The 15,881-nt window shown below is 46.2% G+C and overlaps 1 protein-coding gene across 1 annotated transcript in view; it reads right to left on the bottom strand.

Moving 5' to 3' along the window:
- Positions 1 to 15,881, bottom strand: part of LOC145406313 (venom carboxylesterase-6-like) — a 92,226-nt gene that overhangs the window by 26,738 nt on the left and 49,607 nt on the right. Inside the window, exons 8-11 of the mRNA XM_080277480.1 lie at positions 15,072 to 15,250; positions 13,965 to 14,118; positions 13,473 to 13,549; positions 13,261 to 13,322 (exon numbers count right to left, since the gene is read on the bottom strand). Coding sequence (XP_080133606.1) covers positions 13,261 to 13,322; positions 13,473 to 13,549; positions 13,965 to 14,118; positions 15,072 to 15,250 — 472 coding nt within the window. The remainder of the gene's footprint in view (positions 1 to 13,260; positions 13,323 to 13,472; positions 13,550 to 13,964; positions 14,119 to 15,071; positions 15,251 to 15,881) is intronic.

Genomic DNA, 15,881 nt, shown 5'->3' with positions numbered 1-15,881 from the left:
TCATTAAGGCCACACACACACACACACACACACACACACATAAACATACACACTTTCTAGTATACGTATCTATCTATCTATCTATCTATCTATATATATATATATATATATAATAATTTTATTTTCTTATTTTTTGTATTTTTATTTATTATTTATTTTTATTTTTTTGACCTTACATTATAAACAAAAATGCCTAGTCTAAAGAACCTGAAACGAATCACCTAACTGACAAATCACTAACCTATGCTAAATCCTAAAGAGACAAATAACTAGACCTACACTAATGGTAGAAAGACCTCGACCAATAGAACACCATCGACTGCAGATATGTAATGCCTCTCTACATTACACACCTGCACTCATCACTTGGTGACTCTCAGTCGAGGCACAACCTAAAGTAGAGGACATCAATATATGAAAGAGAACCAGACAAGTCAGGAACATTTTCATATACGTCAGCTGTCGGCCCTAATTTGAACAACTTAAACAAGATGGTATAATGTATTTACATAACATGTACAAAAGTGAAGGACCTCACCCAACAGACCACCATCAACTGCAAGTGCCCAATACCTTTCTGTATTGCACACTTGTACTCATCAGCTGGTGACTGTCAGTGGAGGAACGGGGTTTAATGTAGGGAACATCTATATTAGAAACAGATCAGTGGGAGGAGAACCTGTTTCAAATATGTCAATTGTCAGCCCTAATTAATAGTACAATATATACGTATTTACAGTCGATAAAAAACAAAACCATATAGTAAAAAAGTCGCATCACTCTGATCAGTCCGGTCTCTCTCAAGAAAGCCATCAATTTATCAATCATACCAATGTCCTCATCACCCAGAATGGTGGAAAGGGTGAAGGGGATGTCTGCTGCGCCGCAGTAATTTATTAGTGAAGCACATTCTTGAATAAATCGCTGACAGCGCAGGATGATACGACTGATAGATAACACCGCATCACAGATGTCACAGTGCGGTGGGAATCGTCTTTCCATATAAGGTTTCATATGTGTTAATATGGTGGCATGAAGCCGTAAGCGAGCCAACACTTTTTCTTCAAGGCAACTGGGACGGTTGGCAGTGTCCCAGTCGCCCAGGTACGGCTTGCATGTTCGAATATTTAGTCTGGTCTACTGACCTTGCCACAGAAGATTTATTGATTTCTTTCCGAGGGAGAGACTCGACCCTAGATCACGAGGAACGTCCCAAATCTCCTCGAGCTCTACAGTCGACTTTGCAAGCATGTCAGCCTGTTCATTGTCGTAGATACGTTTATGACCAGGCACCCAGATCAGCGTGAATGACTTGTTGCATGAATGCAACTTATTAACGATGCTGCCCTGGATCTCGTGAGAGTCTGTAGTACAAGTTGCAATTGCCTGAAGGCCTGATTTGAATCTGAAAATATGACAAATGAGTCATGCCTAGAATTGAGAGCATAGTCTATGGCTTTGTCAATGGCAAAAAGTTTGGAGGTAAACACAGATGTATGAGTCGGCAACCGATACCTGAGGGTACATTCGATTGACTACACACTTGCACCCATATAGTCACTCGACTTGGAGCCATCAGTGTACAAGTGGTGGAACCCCAATGATGAACGATGATGTTACAAAACAAATAGTGGACCTCCGCATCCGGCGCCTTGTTCGTAGGTGCCAGGAGCCATGTTACATCAACAGTAAAGCCGGGTGGCTCCCAAGGCACTATGTTTTTAATCACCAACTTGTCACAGTCACTGAGGTCCACACCAAACTCCTGAGTCAGTAATTGGAGGGAACGGCAAGTGGCTGACGCACTCCCAGCAGAAGGTGGTGGTATTGACGCAGGGGGGTACAGGCCACATTGCCGATATTACTTTTCCTATATGTTCTTAGTCCATAGGACAAGGCCAGATGGTCATGGCGTATACGAAGGGGAGGCACATTCGCCTCCACTTCCATATGAGCTACACAGGTACACCGGACGGCTCCAAGACACATTCGCAAACATTTATTCTGCAACACATCCAATCCTTTCAGTGTGGCATCGGATCCCGAGCCATACACCTGTGCGCCATAGTCTAGCTTCGAACGAATAAGGGACTTATACGCCATTAATACAGATTTTCTGTCAGCACCCCATGTAGTACCTGCTAGGTGCTTGAGGACATTTAATGGTTTATCACAATGAGCAAGCAAATTATCATGAATTTTGTTGTTCAAACGACGATCAAAATGTATTCCCAAAAACTTTACAGAATTTTGAAAAGGCACCACCTGATTATCCAAAGTTAAGCACAAATTAGGTACGTTACGAGTCGTAAAAACTACGGCAGCACACTTAGGGACGGAAAACTTAAATTCCCACTGCAAGGCTGCGCTTCACACTGAGGCGTGGAAAATTTGGCAGAATGACTGCGTACACGCCAGTGAAAACTAAGCGGAGCAGCAACAAAACATCGCAATAAGAAATGTGTATATTCACCCACCCCATAAATTCAGTTTTGCAAAAATGGTTTGGAATGACTAAATATGTTTATTATGAACATGATCAGTAACTAATATGGCAGGTTTAAAAAATAATTATAATTTTTTACACATTTTAAAAAACTATGTTTGTTTATGGAAGTATAGAGTTATTTTTGTAGTCTAGGTAGTGTAGTGTGTCAAAAGGGAGGCGAGAGATGCTGTTTTTAGACTTTAACTATATATGGGTGCTGCTCTGTGTGGATAGGCGAACCACAGAGGCTAAAATTTGGTACAACCTGTGATTAGCACCTGGCACGAGGGGATTAGCGTGAAGGGAATGGAAGGTTTTAAATCTATCTATTCACCACGAGAGCACCTCAAATGATGCTAAAATACTTGTCCAAACAGGAAATTTGTAAAATGAACAAATTCAGTACATAATACTTGTACTTGTAAATAAAAATATAAAAATATGAATGTTTTCCTTATTTTTGTTTATGATGTTTATTCCCGTATGTTTTTTTTTTTTTTTACTCTGGTATAATGTATGTGGAAAGAGGAGAAGGATGCTATTTGAAATGCATGGTTTTGACCGCATCGATTCTCCGGAATATTCCGGAGAATACCGCAGTCTCCCCGACATCAAGGCGGACCAGGAGCAGTGGAGTCTGCCCTCAAAAATGCCGACACCCCCACTCGGACCCCCACTCGGACTCCCCGGGGTAGCCGCCGCCAGCCACCACCACTCCGGGCAACAGCGGCGTACGTCAGCCCGGGCCATGCGCCCTTGTGAGACGCAACCACCGCGCCGCCGCCACCGTAGGCAAAAGACACTACCTTCGTGTGGCGGAATCACCGAGTTAGCTAGGGGTGGAGTCAGAAACTGTACTCCAGACAGCACCCCTAAGGTAGAGACGATCTATGGTCGCTCTAACAGTGGTAAGGTAGAGACGATCGGCGGTCGCTCCCCCCCACAACAAGGTAGAGACGATCAATGGTCGCTCCCCTATAAAAAAGACAGAGACGATCTATGGTCGCTCACAACAAAATCAGGTAGAGACGATCAGTGGTCGCTCCCTGAAAGCTAAGGTAGAGACGATCGGCGGTCGCTCCCTCAGCACACTGGTAGAGACGATCAATGGTCGCTCCCATAAAGAAAAGACAGAGACGATCTATGGTCGCTCACAACAAAATCAGGTAGAGACGATCAATGGTCGCTCCCTGAAAGCTAAGGTAGAGACGATCAGCGGTCGCTCCCTCAGCACACTGGTAGAGACGATCAATGGTCGCTCCCCTATAAAAAAGACAGAGACGATCTATGGTCGCTCACAACAAAATCAGGTAGAGACGATCAGTGGTCGCTCCCTGCAAGCTCAGGTAGAGACGATCAACGGTCGCTCCCTCAGCACCCCGGTGGAGATGATCGATGGTCGCTCCCAGGGTATAGTGAGGAGGAAAGACCTCCCTGTCTCCCCCGGCCTCTGTTCCCTGCGCGAGGCCCTTGAGAAGACCCACCTGTCGGGCCCCCGTGACAGCCGCTGCCGCAGTCCTTCCCTGTCGGCGCCCCTGCCCATAGGAGACTGCAGCCCGTCACCTCTTCCGGCCCGCCCCAGGACACCCGGGGGAGACCTCACCACGCCCCCGCGACGCCAGGACCTGACCCAGAGGTTCCTAGCCCTCTTCGACCCCAGTCCGGAGCCCAGTCCGGAAGCCCCCAGATGTGAGAGGACGCCCTAGTGAGTCGCCCCGTGCCCTCCTGGCTCGCCCTACCCTGGCGACACCCTCAGCCCGACCGGATCATCGCCGAGGTAACTGTGTTTCTCTCTACCAGAGATACGAGGATCCGCAATTGTGAAGTAGGTTAAGTGTGACTCCTTTTTTCTTAGAATAAGACTAGGGCAGTGATTTCATGTAATTTCCATTGGGGTAACCCAGGACATAATGCTACATTAACGGGCGAGAATAGGGGTAGAGACCCCAAGTGAAGATACGTGCGAGTGTCATCCCGAGTTTACTAAGGACTTCTCTCTAGAGCCCGAGGAAAGGATAATACAGTGCTATTGGTTAAACTCTGAGTAATACAGTGGAATAGAATTTACGAGGGTTCCAACTTTGTTACGCGTTGGGAAGTGCGAGCCTACATAACCTACCAGGGAGATGTGTAGTATATAAGTTGTACTGACGGAAATCTAGTGTTGCCAAACTACGAGGACCGCGAGTGATAACTGTACTCCCTTGTTCTGCACGCTATCCCTGAAAACCCTCCCCACTCCTCACCCCCGCTCTTGAAGTCCAAATAAAAGCCAGAGTTAATTATCAAAGAATTCTTGCCAATAGAAAACACCTAAACTCCCTTGTTAATATCGGGCCTCATTAAGTATTACCATAACTTCTCCCTCGCCGTTCTAAGTCACTCTCCGTGTCTCCCCCCTCCCCTTCCTGGTAAATCAGAAACCCCCCTCCTCTCTCCCCTCCCGCGCTCCGCGCGCACGGGTATTTACTATACTCCTAGTACTAAGATTTGTTGTCATTAATATCTAAGAAGCTAGTATCCTGCGAGATACACAATATTTTAAAGAAGGTTTTGTATTGCTCTATATTGTGATGTAATGTCTACTGAAATGTCTTGTGTCTAACTGAAATAATATACGTGTATGATGTTGCCGAAAGCTTTTATGTCCTGCCTCTCTTCATTGCACTAGCTCCGGCCTCGAAAGAGAACCCCGCTCAGTGTTGAGTTGATTTGGAACGAGGGGTCGAGCCAAATTCTACTCAGCATTACACTGGTGGCCAACGGTGGTTCTAGATCCGAGCGTAGAAGAGAGGTAAATAGGAAATATTTGGAAAAATGGCAACTAAACCGCACGTCCAGTTATCCAAGTTTGACCCTGACCAGTATGACATACATACATATCTTGCAATAGTTAAACCCTTATTGGATATTGGCTTCGATAATGACCAACAAAAAATTGCAGTCACACTTCCACTACTGGGTAAAGCCGCAGCTAACATTGCGCCAAAAATTGTCCCAGAACTCACCTGGCAGAACTTTACCAAGTTTGCAGTCCAAGCCATCACCCCATCATTAGGGAAAGTGGTGGCTCTATCCAAATTGGATAGCTTTACTTATGACGGGGATTTAGATAATACCCTGTTACAGGCAAGACGCCTGGTTACTGCTGCCTACCCGGAGGCAGATGAAGAAACCCGGGATCAACACACATTTAATACTCTGCTCAGAGTACTCCCAAGTGTTGTAAGACAACACTTCACTATCCATGATCCAACAGGAGACATGGATAAAGATATCAGTTTAATGAGGCGCCTTTTAGCCGTCCATGCCACCCCTCAACGCATCGGCGAAATAAATCAATTCCCCGTTGACCTCATCACCATCAACCCGTGGGAATTTTCTCCGTGCTACCACGGATGTCCGATCCACGACATCCGTGAGCAGCTAGAAGCTGCCCAGTGCAGCCAAATGACACGAGGGCGCTTACAAACCTCCCCACCTTACGCAAATTCCCCTAAGCCCCAGGGGAAGAAAAAACAAAAAGGGAAAAACAAAAAGCGCCCCCTGCCCCCGCATCCCACCGTAATGGCGGGGGCCACCTCACCTCTCCCCCAGTCTACGACAGGGGAGAACGTTATCTTTCCTTTTCCCCCCCTCTCACTATCTCTTCTGTTCTACCTTCCCCTATTCCTGCCCCTAGTTCTAACCTTCCCACACCCACACACCACTATACTCCCGCAACACAAAACCGGCCTCCCTCTTCACAGGCCTTCTAGGACCCTCTCCACATCTTCCCCTAACCTACTTCCTAAAACCACCTTCCCCCGTCTACTGCCTTCCACCTCCCACCCTGCGCCACCCACCGCCATCACATCACCACCACTACCGACCTCACAACCCCAACCCCCCCCTGCTCCCGCACCGCCTGTCACTTCCACATACGAGTGCGATGGTTCCTCCTCGTCATCCCCCTCCACCTCCCCTACCACCTCAGCCTCCACCGCCTCCACCACCCCCTGCACCACACCTGACATCTCACCCGCCACGCCTCGCTCACCCTCACCCCTTCCCTCCGCCGCCTCACCCTTTCCACCCAAGCCCACGTGCCCCGCCCACCCCGCCACCCCCGCAGGACAACCCACTACCACCTCCCTCTCCCCTCCACACCCACGCACGCCCACTCCGACGCTCTCACCTTCTTCCGCGTCCCCAACGCGCGCGACGGCCCACGCTAACCGACCCCGCCCACCCCGCACGCCTGCTTCCCCACCTACACCCACCCTCAGAACCACCACCACCACCCCCTCCGGCCGACTCTTATGCCCACCCACCCGATACACACACACCATCAAGCTACATCAGGCCCAAATCCCTCCTACCTGTACTCCCCAGAGACTCAACGCCACATTACCGCGACACAAAACCCAGCCTTCACCCACTCTGTCCGGCATTCCACCTCCAACCACGCCGACAACCACACCAAACAACATGAGGATTAAGCGAGCTGTATGGGCCCCTTCCTTTGCCAAGAACCACCGGCTCCGCGGACCCCACCACCTGTTAAGTATCCTCAAGCACACCACCACCCCCTCCGCCCTCTTCCTCACCTATGACCAAACACAAGAGGAGAATTCTTATACTACCGCCTGGCAGCACACACTCCGCCACCTCCAGCCCATCTCCACCACCTCCAACACTCTAGCGTTCCACCTCCAGCCACAGGGACGTGACTTTTTTCAAGAACACGGTGGTGAAATGCGTGGTTTTGACCGCATCGATTCTCCGGAATATTCCGGAGAATACCGCAGTCTCCCCGACATCAAGGCGGACCAGGAGCAGTGGAGTCTGCCCTCAAAAATGCCGACACCCCCACTCGGACCCCCACTCGGACTCCTCGGGGTAGCCGCCGCCAGCCACCACCACTCCGGGCAACAGCGGCGTACGTCAGCCCGGGCCATGCGCCCTTGTGAGACGCAACCACCGCGCCGCCGCCACCGTAGGCAAAAGACACTACCTTCGTGTGGCGGAATCACCGAGTTAGCTAGGGGTGGAGTCAGAAACTGTACTCCAGACAGCACCCCTAAGGTAGAGACGATCTATGGTCGCTCTAACAGTGGTAAGGTAGAGACGATCGGCGGTCGCTCCCCCCCACAACAAGGTAGAGACGATCAATGGTCGCTCCCCTATAAAAAAAGACAGAGACGATCTATGGTCGCTCACAACAAAATCAGGTAGAGACGATCAGTGGTCACTCCCTGAAAGCTAAGGTAGAGACGATCGGCGGTCGCTCCCTCAGCACACTGGTAGAGATGATCAATGGTCACTCCCATAAAGAAAAGACAGAGACGATCTATGGTCGCTCACAACAAAATCAGGTAGAGACGATCAGTGGTCGCTCCCTGCAAGCTCAGGTAGAGACGATCAACGGTCGCTCCCTCAGCACCCCGGTGGAGACGATCGATGGTCGCTCCCAGGGTATAGTGAGGAGGAAAGACCTCCCTGTCTCCCCCGGCCTCTGTTCCCTGCGCGAGGCCCTTGAGAAGACCCACCTGTCGGGCCCCCGTGACAGCCGCTGCCGCAGTCCTTCCCTGTCGGCGCCCCTGCCCATAGGAGACCGCAGTCCGTCGCCTCTTCCGGCCCGCCCCAGGACACCCGGACGAGACCTCACCACGCCCCCGCGACGCCAGGACCTGACCCAGAGGTTCCTAGCCCTCTTCGGCCCCAGTCCGGAGCCCAGTCCTGAAGCCCCCGGACGTGAGAGGACGCCCTAGTGAGTCGCCCCGTGCCCTCCCGGCTCGCCCTACCCTGGCGACACCCTCAGCCCGACCGGATCATCGCCGAGGTAACTGTGTTTCTCTCTACCAGAGATACGAGGATCCGCAATTGTGAAGTAGGTTAAGTGTGACTCCTTTTTTCTTAGAATAAGACTAGGGCAGTGATTTCATGTAATTTCCATTGGGGTAACCCAGGACATAATGCTACATTAACGGGCGAGAATAGGGGTAGAGACCCCAAATGAAGATACGTGCGAGTGTCATCCCGAGTTTACTAAGGACTTCTCTCTAGAGCCCGAGGAAAGGATAATACAGTGCTATTGGTTAAACTCTGAGTAATACAGTGGAATAGAATTTACGAGGGTTCCGACTTTGTTACGCGTTGGGAAGTGCGAGCCTACATAACCTACCAGGGAGATGTGTAGTATATAAGTTGTGCTGACGGAAATCTAGTGTTGCCAAACTACGAGGACCGCGAGTGATAACTGTACTCCCTTGTTCTGCACGCTATCCCTGAAAACCCTCCCCACTCCTCACCCCCGCTCTTGAAGTCCAAATAAAAACCAGAGTTAATTATCAAAGAATTCTTGCCAATAGAAAACACCTAAACTCCCTTGTTAATATCGGGCCTCATTAAGTATTACCATAACTTCTCCCTCGCCGTTCTAAGTCACTCTCCGTGTCTCCCCCCTCCCCTTCCTGGTAAATCACAACGCCCCCCCTCTCTCCCCTCCCGCGCTCCGCGCGCACGGGTATTTACTGTACTCCTAGTACTAAGATTTGTTGTATTGTCATTAATATCTAAGAAGCTAGTATCCTGCGAGATACACAATATTTTAAATAAGGTTTTGTATTGCTCTATATTGTGATGTAATGTCTACTGAAATGTCTTGTGTCTAACTGAAATAATATACGTGTATGGTGTTGCCGAAAGCTTTTATGTCCTGCCTCTCTTCATTGCACTAGCTCCGGTCTCGAAAGAGGACCCCGCTCAGTGTTGAGTTGATTTGGAACGAGGGGTCGAGCCAAATTCTACTCAGCATTACACTATTTTTAGTTTGTTTAAAAATAATAGGTACTATTGTGTGTGTATAGGCTGAACCATCCCGTCCAAGATTTTATACAACCTGAGATTAGCAGCTTGCAAGAGGGAATTAGTGTAAACGGAAAGGAAAGTTTTTCATCCATATATTCACCATGAGAACACCTCATATGTTATTGAAATGGTTGTGCAAAACAAGAAATATGTAGAAAGAATAAATTCAGGACATAATATGTGTATTTTTAACTAAAAATATAATTATGAATGCTTTACCTCTTCTCTGTTTAAAATGTTTATTCCTGTATGGATTTTTTTTTTTTTTTTTTACTCTGGCTGGTTTCGTGTGTGTCGAAAGAGGAGAGGGAAAGAGAGGAGAAAGATGATGGGTGCTGCTGTGTGTCTTAGAGACAACCCTTGCGGTAAAAAAATGATAAAGTCAGAGATTAACCGATAAAAATAGATGGGAGGAAAACTATACAGTAAAAGAAATAATGACACAAATTAATTGGGTAAAGGATTAAAAAAAAAAAAAAGTCTACCTTTTACTCTTGTAGGGTTATGGGTTGTTGACTGGGCAGAGTGAGTGAGTGCAAGGGATGTTTATCTCCCGTCCCTTCCCAGGTCAAAAGCAAACATTGATAAGCTGTCACTATCTGGGAAACACACTTTCTTTCCTTTCTTGACAAGCCTTCTTATTTACACTAATATCGAAAAGCGTAGTTTATCGTCGTTTCCCGTCTTGCACAGTTGCGCCAATACTGACAAGCTTTGCCACAGATAGACGTAGAGAGATATGGAGGTTAGTCGTAGATCGTCGAAGCACCGCCAGTATAAAGTCGTGAGGCGTCGTATGGCTTTGAACTTGTTGCTGCTTAGTAAAATGGTGTCATCGGCAAGAGTGAATAAGTAGATTTCTCTCTCTCTCTCTCTTTCTCACCTTCCCCTTTTGTGTATCATAAGCAAGGTGAGTTATAGAGCACTCTTGGGTCACGGGGTTTATTTTAGGCTACATAGTTATATCGAAGTGTGATTGACAGCTTAATACAGCGTGATGGCAAAGCCTCCTAGCTGACCCTCTCTCCTGCCATCTGCCCTAGATCGTATTCTTGGGCTCTCTGTCTTCCCTCTGGTTCTTTCTCTGGTTTTCCAACTCTCCTACATGTGATTTTGGACTTATATCCCCCTCTAGCTTCCGGCTAAAGTGTGTGTGCGTACATACGTGAGTATGTGTGTTGGTTATGTTTCTGGCACTTGATCAGAGGTGTTTGGCATTCTTGATGGTCTGGGACAACAAGATTATAGATATACATTATGTGGATTGACATTCCTAGTGAGAAGCTGTGTATGCCTCTAGCAGACACTGCGTCCTGCACATTGTGGTATGTGATATACTCTGGTGCCTACATAATGCCCACACTAACACTTGAGGGGAGTGAAAGACCGACATCAACTCATGATTGATTCACGAGATATACTGACTGTCTGTGTGGTTTAGATGGTAGCGTAAATCAGTGTCAGCATCTTCCAGATTGTCTTTCCCATCCCAAAATTGTTCTCAACTTTTTACAGATCGTGCTGCATCGACGCCACTGGCCATGTTCCAATAAAGGGTCGTCCGATACCGGAGGCCATTTAGGAGTTTAAGTCTCAAAGCTGCGACTGTCTCTTCCCTATGTATCTTCCGACAGGAACAATTGACGTGCTTCTGCCACGAGTTTTGTGGCCTTCCCCTTGGTTTCCTCTACCCTATAGGTTGACTCTTTCAGATGTCATCCTATGAGCAGAATCAACTTCAGAGAAATGCACCAATTGTTCATATGCTGGAGTTGGCATTCTGGTATTATGTGGGTAACAGGCCTTGTGTCAGTTTCACAAAGTAATCACTTGTTGTACATTCGATCTTATCAGTGATATCCTTGATCCTGTGAAGGCATTCAGTACCAAAGAAATCAATTTGCTGGTCCAAGACACCATTTAGTATCCATGCCTCACAACAAAAAAGTAAAAAACAACCTCAGTGCCCTGAGGACGTGGATTTTCGACCTTCAATCAATTTATCCATAATGCCAAATATTTTATCTGAGTGTGTACATAATGCCATTAGCCAGACCAATGTGGCCTGGGATATTATCATCTGACCTACCATTATTATGGATAACACTACCAAAGTAAACAAATCTTTCCAAGAATAATTTTTCGTCATCATGACATTCCTGCTTAGAATGTACTTCATCCAAGCAAACAAATTCCATAATTTTGGCCTTGGTTGAGGAGATCTTTAGTCCCAGTGGCTTCGGATGCCTCAAGAGAAATCAGGAGTGTTCCCAGCAATTCCTGAAGGATAATTACACCAGCAGCAACTTCAGAGTAAGTAACTCTAAAAAATTACCAGTTGACATCCTACAGTGACTCTGACTTAGAGTCTGATCCAGCATCCAATCTAAGCATGTGCTGAGAAATGGCAAGGACACATCCCTGTCTCATTTAAGATCATACTGGAATGAAACTGGATGTCTCCCACACCCCTGCCCCCCAACACACCCCTGACAGCAATCACAGTGTTTAAGTACAAGCAACCTATCAGCTGAATAATCCCTGTGGGGATCATAGGAACGACGGGAGTTCCCAACAGTGCCACCCGATTTACTTAAAACGCTTTCTTGAGACTGACGTAGACAGTAAGCAGTCCTTGGCAAAACTTAAGGTGATGTTCCATGAGAACTCAAAGTGCTAGGATCTGGTCAACTGTATGAGTAGACTTCTTGGATGTAAATCTGGATAACTCAAACCTCTGAAACTTCAACAAATGGTCTGGGATACACATTAAGAGCATATGAGCAAGGACATTCCTTGGCACACTGAGCACCATAACACAAAGATAATTACTGAGGTCATGTTGGTCTCATTTTTCTTTCCAGTCAAGGATAACCAAAGCTCTTGTCCAGTCAGGTGGAATGCATTCATCAGCTACTGCCAAAGTAATACACAAAAACGTATCCCATCTTCAACAGGATCCTTCACAACACTGAACGCCTACAAACCATTCTTATTCCTGAGTTTAAGATGAAACCTATTTAAGTGGCGTCATTTGATTCGCGTAGTTTTCATTTGCAGCCTTAAACCAGGAACAAAAAGACTGTGGACAGAAGCATAGAATTCAGCACTCTGGAAAATCCTGCAGTTTTGAATGATGCTCCATTGAATTCTTATATGAATATGGTCGGCCCCCTTAGTAGCCCCTCCAACACTGGAAACCCAAGTTCAGCAGTACAGGTCAGACCAGGGGAACAAAGATCCAGAAATTGTCAGCTGACAGGATTTTGTGGAGTCCACACAGTAAGACACATTGGAAATTTTGGTTCCAGAACCACAAGGACCAGCGTGTTCGTTGAACCCTACCCCAACGGTGCCAATAGCTGGACAGAAGTCATCCAAGATCAACAGCATATCCCATAAGAAGCACTGTTCACAACTGAGTCGAGTTTGACATAAAAGAACTCTTTCTTTTGAAGATCACACATTTCAGCAGGAGCACACTGCAGCAAGACAGATGTTTCTCAAAGTGTTTCAGCATCACCAACATTATACATTTTTCAACTGGGGCAAGCCTATCGACAGAAAAGGCAAAGATAGCAGAAATAATCACGGCACCACCCCAAAGATTCACAGCTTTGTTACAGCAGACCAGTAGCATGTGTTATCATCACCAATCTGGCCGTTACCAAACTGCTCCACCTCAAAGAGTTCAGCTATGCCGACTCACAGTTGCCTTAGCTGTCATGATAACAAAGGCTGTTGGATGCTCTGAGACCCGTAGAACATTGAAAACCGCCACCCAAAGTGCCCTTCAAAGGTTAAACCAATGTGTGGAGCTTCGGGCTCGAGTTTCCTCTGTACCACCATGTCTTAAAAACAGGACCGAGGTGAGTGGATCCTCTCCCTTTATCCAGCTGCTGGGGTCTCGAAAGTTTTACCCAACAGTCAACATGATAGGAGCCAGCCTGACAGGGCCTCGAGAGTCCTGTCCCGCCAGCACCTGAGGAGGGTTCCCCCGAGAAATCTGTTTCATAGCCAATCAAAACAACCTGACCCCAATCCCATCTCTCCTTTTTAAATTTTTGTAGCTGTTCTATGGGGATGGAATGCAAATCCCTTTTCGGGCTCCCATGTGAGGGGAGGGACTAACCTGATGACAGAATTTTGGTAACCCTGGACATATGTTCTGGCTATCCAGGTTTGGATTCAGTTTTTCTTCTAGGTGGTCTGCCAATCACTCATGTACAAGTTAAAATTGGTGAACCAGTAGTGCTAAAAAGTATCACATATGACCTTTTGGCAAATAATAAATTACGGTACTCTGAGACAGTACATCTGATAACGGACAACTGAACTTAAGGAACTTCTCCATAGCCTAAGTGTTAAGAATTCAGCATCTAAGCTTTGCGGCCAAATAAACCAACAGGAGCCCTAGAGATTTCGTAGTAAGTTTTCCTAAACGATTTATGCTGCACTTTGTTCCTTGGTGTCTCTTGCGTCTTACTGATGCAACTTATTTTTACGTTAAAATGATGCAGTTAGTGAACAACAGAATGATAATATACAACATGCAAAATAAACTGCAAAGGAAGAAGTGCTACGTAACCTGCTGTGCCATTGTAATACAGACTTTGTCACTTACATTCCTTGCCCACATCAGTCGGGATGCCGTCGAGAAATCCATATTGTCCTCTGTGGCGGAATTCGTAGCTGAACGTTTTTTTGTTCTTGCTGACAGAAGCGTGGTGAATGGCGGTAAGATCTTGGCATACTTGGAAGATAGTGTCGCCAATCATCTGTCAGGGAGGATGGATGGGAATTAGATTATGCTCTCAATCGCTTATATGCTGTAAGTGAAAAAGAAGGTTTATATTTAAATACACTTAATATTGAAGCTGAGACATACAGTCCACTGCCAAAGTCTTGTCGCTTCTCTTCCTTCGCTCTCCATTGACCCTGGAAATAAATCTTCAGGAATCCATGCTGCTGACTTTCTCTTTAGCTACTGTATAATTTCAGTGTGTCTGACATGGAGTATAGACCTGATAATCCGATTCCTAAAGCTCAACTGTCTTACATTTTTTTTTTTTTTTTTTTTTTTTTTTATGTGTCCGACTCTGGGCATAGGCTTCACAGCCTGCCACACATTTTCGTATGTCATCACTTTGGCATTAACTGCTACTGTTCTTATGAATAACAATGCTAAAGCTCTCATTTAGAACTAGGATGATGGCATTAGTTAGATGTTTTTATGACGCTGGTGGGTCTTGTGGACGGTAAATAAAGTCTGTTGTAACACAATTTAAGTCGTTAGCCTGATTCCCTGTCCCAGCCTGTGATCGAACTAGCGTCCTCTCCGGCAGCAGTATACTTCTGCAGTCACTTAATCACCACCTTCCACACATCAATGTCATCACTGTTGGTTGCTGTTGATTCATCACTATTTTTCACTGAGATTTTATTGAGAGTGACGCAAGAGAGGCGAGAGGAAATATAAGTTCTAACATTCCACTACATTTACTATCACACATATGACACGTTTGTTACTTTCATCCTTAATGCACCATGTAAAAGAGAAAAACCAGATGCCTCTTTCTGCTTGGGAAGATTAGTTGACAGAGGAAAATAAGAAGCAAGAGTGTTGGACTATTTGAGGAACTGCTGTCCCTAACTTCATTTTGGGTCTACTTCACTGAACAGAAAAGAGACAGTGAAAACGCTGAGAACAGAACTGTGGTTGTGCTGTTACCTGGGTGACCTGTTCAGCATTGTCCGTGGTGATGTGTGTGCCTCCAAGGTAATACTCGTACACCCCCCTGGCCAAACTTTCTCTACCAGGGATGTCTTTTGAAAGGCCAATTATGGTGGGTCCAATCACAGAAAAGTTATCCTCAATTGCTTTCTTAAGATTGTCGAAGGCATACAAACCTGAAAATCGAAACAAAACAGAGAAAAATGTGAGTAGATACACAAATCGCTTATGCATAAAGAAAATAATAAAAGTGGAATTCATCCTCCGGTGTACGATCTCCCAGTCTGGTATATTTCACGCTACCGAATTTCAAGATTTCTCACCCTCTTCCCAATAAGTGATCGGCCAGGTCTCTGTTTAAGGAATAACATCGTGGTGAAACACTAGGATTGTGGAATATACTGGAATCCACCACCAAAACAATCATCACCTCGGGTGAATCTGTAGCTGAATAATCCTCAGTACTGAGTGTACTTACATTACAATTCTGAATTACAAATCACATTAGTGATTTAATGTGACAAGTACATAGAGTGAAATGTGTAAACAGGTATTTAATATTACTGATCAGCAGATCATTGGACCACAAATGGATGGTAAATAGCCCATAAAAATAGTTAAGTATTAAACAATCCCTGCATCAACCCAATTCAGAGATTTGCCTTAATGTCCCTCACGATGAAATCACGGGCCTTGGTGAGGTTGACTTAACAAAGGTTTCTGTCCATCAGCTCATTCGTTCACATTATATTGGCCGCATTTATGGACCGATTTTGAGGAATTAGATATCAAATGAATCATCTCCTG

Source organism: Coenobita brevimanus, chromosome 8 (genome assembly GCF_032717465.1).
Source record: "Coenobita brevimanus isolate Jiangsu-jjx chromosome 8, ASM3271746v2, whole genome shotgun sequence".
Lineage (NCBI taxonomy): Eukaryota > Metazoa > Arthropoda > Malacostraca > Decapoda > Coenobitidae > Coenobita > Coenobita brevimanus.
Note: the sequence above shows the minus strand (reverse complement) of the source record. Positions and strands in the feature narration are given on the sequence as shown.